This window comes from Sinocyclocheilus rhinocerous, unplaced genomic scaffold (genome assembly GCF_001515625.1).
Source record: "Sinocyclocheilus rhinocerous isolate Xijiao unplaced genomic scaffold, SAMN03320098_v1.1 scaffold303, whole genome shotgun sequence".
NCBI classification, from domain to species: Eukaryota; Metazoa; Chordata; class Actinopteri; order Cypriniformes; family Cyprinidae; genus Sinocyclocheilus; species Sinocyclocheilus rhinocerous.
The window spans coordinates 274,836-279,137 of NW_015656152.1; the positions used below are offsets into that span (position 1 = coordinate 274,836).

The 4,302-nt window shown below is 33.3% G+C and overlaps 2 protein-coding genes across 2 annotated transcripts in view; one reads left to right on the top strand and one right to left on the bottom strand.

Moving 5' to 3' along the window:
• The window catches only part of LOC107719364 (fasciculation and elongation protein zeta-2-like), an 11,115-nt gene extending 10,431 nt beyond the window's left edge, over positions 1-684 (top strand). The window contains exon 9 of the transcript XR_001637509.1: positions 635-684. The gene's annotated coding sequence lies outside the window, so the exon portion shown is untranslated. The remainder of the gene's footprint in view (positions 1-634) is intronic.
• LOC107719400 (usherin-like) lies at positions 7-1,662 on the bottom strand. The gene is made up of 3 exons (XM_016526813.1): positions 1,561-1,662; positions 654-830; positions 7-564 (listed from the first exon to the last, which is right to left on the bottom strand). Exons 1-3 carry the CDS (start codon positions 1,660-1,662, stop codon positions 478-480), a joined length of 366 nt encoding a protein of 121 aa, XP_016382299.1. The 3' UTR covers positions 7-477.
• Between the last annotated feature and the right edge of the window lie 2,640 nt (positions 1,663-4,302).

The following is a 4,302-nucleotide window of genomic DNA, read 5'->3' on the forward strand; positions in this document are numbered from 1 at the left end:
GCGTGTTGAGCTATTTGGCCCACAACCATTAAAGTATTCGATCTCTACAGCGACTGATTTGGCGCACATTCTATGAAACCTGTAAACCGCATTCACTGGTTCTATAGCCACACCAAATCTATAGCAGTTTACGCCGAGCATTGCAATTATTTCACATTCCCTAGAATTAAATCAAATGGTTTTCCCCAACTCATTTTTGCATCTGTCCTGTGCACGGCATATTATTTCTTCTGCGCGGTCGCGACGTAAGAAGCACAGCTTAGAGGGAACATTGGCCTCTTCTGCTTAATGCTTAAATATTACATTTGTCATAAAATTACAACACTGTTTTCTTCAAATAAAAAAAACGAGTCACGAGTCCATAGAGTCCCAGAGCAGTTCTGAATTCACCAAAACAGTTCAGTTCATTTTCCGCTCAGTTCTGAGATGATGTTTGGAGAAAGTGCTGATGATGAAGGTCAAAGGTCATGATGAAGGTCAAAGGTTGGTGTCGGTGAACATGGTGTGTTCCTTCCTGACTGTGCTGAAGCCTTTGATGGTGTCCACAAACTCCTCGCCTTCAAACTGACAAACATACAACACATAATCAAAATCATATTTTAGCAACAAAAAAAATAACTTTTTTGTCCAGCAGCAGTAAGTGATGCTCTCACCAGGCCGCTGTCGAGGCGTCTGAAGTGCGGCTCCCATGATTCCTCATCTTTCTTGTCGATGAGCTGACTGACGCTGCGCTGTAAAGGGTTTTGTGTGTACAGACCTGAGACCGTCACCAAACCATCCTCACCTTCAGCAGAACGGTCCTCCTCCATCACTTTACTCTCAATCACCTCCTGAACACGTGAGAAGAGGCTTCATCAATTCTTCAAATGACATTTAGAGCAACATCTTCTGAACTAACTAAAATAAAGCTAGTAAAATAAATCATTTTTGACTAAAATATCATAAAGCATTTTAATTCATTTTATTTTATTTTTGCCTTTAAAAAGTGGAGTTTCAAATGTATCATTTAATGATATATTACACAAATTTACAACTATATATTTTTTTAAACTAAAAAATTGAAAAAGCTTAAATTTTAGATTTACATTAATTTAGATCTATATTTATGTTTAAAGCAGAGCTATCGTTGACTAAAACCGTAAAAAAAAAAAAAACGTCATCACCGGAAATAATTAAAATTTAGAAAAACTAAACATATTTGAAAAAGAAATACAAAAACAACAAATTTATGAAAACTTTAAAACTAAAATGAAAACAGAAAATATACAAATAAAATCTAATAAAACTAACAAAAACTATAATAACATGTCTATGATATTTAAATGCTCATTTAAAGGTCAAGTGTGTATTTTTTTTTTTTTGTACATCAAAATTGCTCCTGTTACCATATTAGTGTATTTGCAGAGACAACTTATGTTTGGGGTCATTATTTTTTATTCCACTTGGTGCCGCAGAATTTTTTTTATGTATATAAAAATAACATTTAGCAAAATTTTATTGTTAAAGCTAACAAATATGACTCTTTTTGTAACGTGCATGTAAATAAAATAAATCTCTGACCTCCATGTGCATGGTGAAGGCCTTCAGTGTGACGCTGTTCGGAGAGCCCACCGTTTCTGGAACTGTGTCGAAAACATCCTTCCAATAACATTCATAGAACATTGTTCAAAGTTATCAAGTAATAATGTTCTCACAACGTTGTTTATACATCGTTATGGGCATTCATCTAATGTATGTTACTACTTATTACTTGTTTCAGAACGTTGAGAGAACATTAAAACATTTTCTCATGTTTGCAAAACGAAACATTCCCTTAATGTTTTCTCTACAAAAAAAAAAGGAAAAACAAAAGACGTTTTTTCTAAAAACAAAAACGTTTTGCAAGTCAGAAAGAACATCCAAAAATGTAAATTTTCATAATTGGAACCTTAGCAAAACGTTTTTTTAGAACGTTCTTGTTAGCTGGGTTGACTCGTGTTCTAAAAATGCGGCGCGAGACGCTGCAAAATACACATGCGACATCCTTCTGCCGCGTGTTTACCATAGACTGTATAAAAACAGGTGTTTACATAGAAAAGAAATGGAATGCAAAATCTGGTTCCGTGTGAACACTCCCCATTTCTCAGACTCTCGCCATATTGGATAGTTTGAATGTTTACACCAGGTTATTTATCATTCACTTAAGCCATAAAACAAATAATTACTTGAAAAGCAATAAACTGAAATAAAATAAAATATAAAAAAGTAAAACTTATTTTATTTCAGCTAATTGCCAAGGACACGTTTCTCATTTTAGTTTAAATTTTAAATACTAAAATAACTCAAACTAAATAAACTAAAACTTAAAAACAATAAAACAATACAAAATAAATGCCAAAGCACAACAAAGTTACTAAAACTTCAACCAAAAGTAAAATTAAAAAATTTATTATAATTCAAAATATTAACAAAAACTATAATACCGGTAGTAAAAAAGTATAATGGGCTAAAATACAAAAAAAGACAAATTTACTAAAACAGCCAAATTAAAATAAAAAATATCAAAATTTATTACATTTCAAAATATTAATAAAAAACTATAAGAGTAAAAAAGTATAGGCCTAATGGTATACTAAAATAAAACAATAGGCTACTTTGAGACCAGTATTTTTTTTTATCTAACATGTTAGTATAGAGATTTACAGTAATTCACGGTTCCTAGGAGTCCAATATGCTAGATGATTTACAGTGTGCAGAGCAGGGTTACATATATGTAGGCCTATTTATTTATTCATTTATTTATGTTCAAGCAGAGGTGTAAAGTATTGGAGTAAATGTACTTAGTTACTGTAGTTCAAGCAGTGAGTGAATATTGCGGTTTGATGTAATGGCGTATCTTGACCACTGCAAATTAACGCGCAGATCAGTTCTGGTGCAGTTTAATTCAATTTGCTCAGTAGAAACTTCGCCAGTTTGCCAAACATCATGTCACTGCGGTCTTTGTGATGATCACGAAATGTAGAGAAATACAGAAATAAAGAAATAATCGTCGTTTTAATGTATTATTATTATTTACAATTTTGACTTAACATTTACAAATCACGTTTACTAGTAGCCTCATTTCAGCAAGTATTAAACTGAAACATTCATGAGACATAGGCTAATCAATCTGCTGAAATATGATCAGATAGACCTATATGAGGCCCCTGGATGAGTCAGTTCCTGATGTAAAGTGCTCACTATATCAAACCGAGCGGATTTAATTTATCATGACGCTGAAATGCTAATCCATTAATTCCCTGCTCAGCATTCACGTTTCGCCTGGTCGCGTTTGAGACATCGAGGCTTTATTAGTGAATTAATGCACTCCGGGATAAAATCATCTGCAGATGTAATTAATCACACTAACTCACTTACAGCCTGAAAGAAAGCAGCGCATATGAGCTCCTCTGCTCTCAGCGGTGCGGTTTTCGATTTATGAGTGAAAATAATGATGTGCACGCATAAATCATTTATAATGAACACTGAAATATTACATAAAATATAAGAATAGTCCATTTTGATTTCACGGTGATTTTATGGTCTCTTGCTTGTAAAAAACGTGCACGTTTTGTCTACACTGTTGCCAACTCTCACGAGACAAATAAGCAAGCAACCAAAGCTTCAAAAACAAGCCCAATATTATTTGATTATTTATTATCATCAATATTATTTATTATCAATTATTTATTACCAAAAATGAGCCTGCAACATATTAATCCAGGGTACTATCTGCAAACTCAAATTTAAGGCTTTTTAAGACCTGCACAAATACAATTAATACCATATGAGCGAGGTACGATATGGGTAATGGAATAACGTGATTTACAGTTCAGATACAGGTTTTCACAAAAAGCCTTTAAACCACTTATAAGAAAATGGATGAGTCAAAAGTATCAATTATTATATTAACTAAATTTTTATCAGTCAATTAATATATTAATTAAATAACATTGATTTTAGCGTTGGTCTGAACAAAAACAGCAGACGGGCTTATTCAAAATGCACAATTATTCTCTTGACTTTGAAAAGTGCAGCGCTCATGTTTATTTCATGAAATCCATAGTCTTTTGAAGTTTAATCGTCACATTAAACCAGGGGCATAGATTACGTGGGGGCCGTGTCCCCCCTACTTTTAATATCACGTAAATTCGTCCCCCGCACTTTTTCGGGCAAGTGTGTTCGCATAGAGGTTTTCAAGAGCCCGTGTGAATAAATATAGATTTAAATTGAAAGAGACAGGATAGTCTGTGCATGATCTGATGTTTTATTCGGACCCAGAAT

Coding starts and splice junctions, on each gene's coding strand:
- LOC107719400 (XM_016526813.1), bottom strand. CDS start 1,662: ATGTTCTATGAATGTTATTGGAAGGATGTTTTCGACACAGTTCCAGAA. Junction 831..1,560: donor CCTTCACCATGCACATGGAG/GTCAGAGATTTA, acceptor TCACGTGTTCAG/GAGGTGATTGAGAGTAAAGT. Junction 565..653: donor GACGCCTCGACAGCGGCCTG/GTGAGAGCATCA, acceptor TATGTTTGTCAG/TTTGAAGGCGAGGAGTTTGT.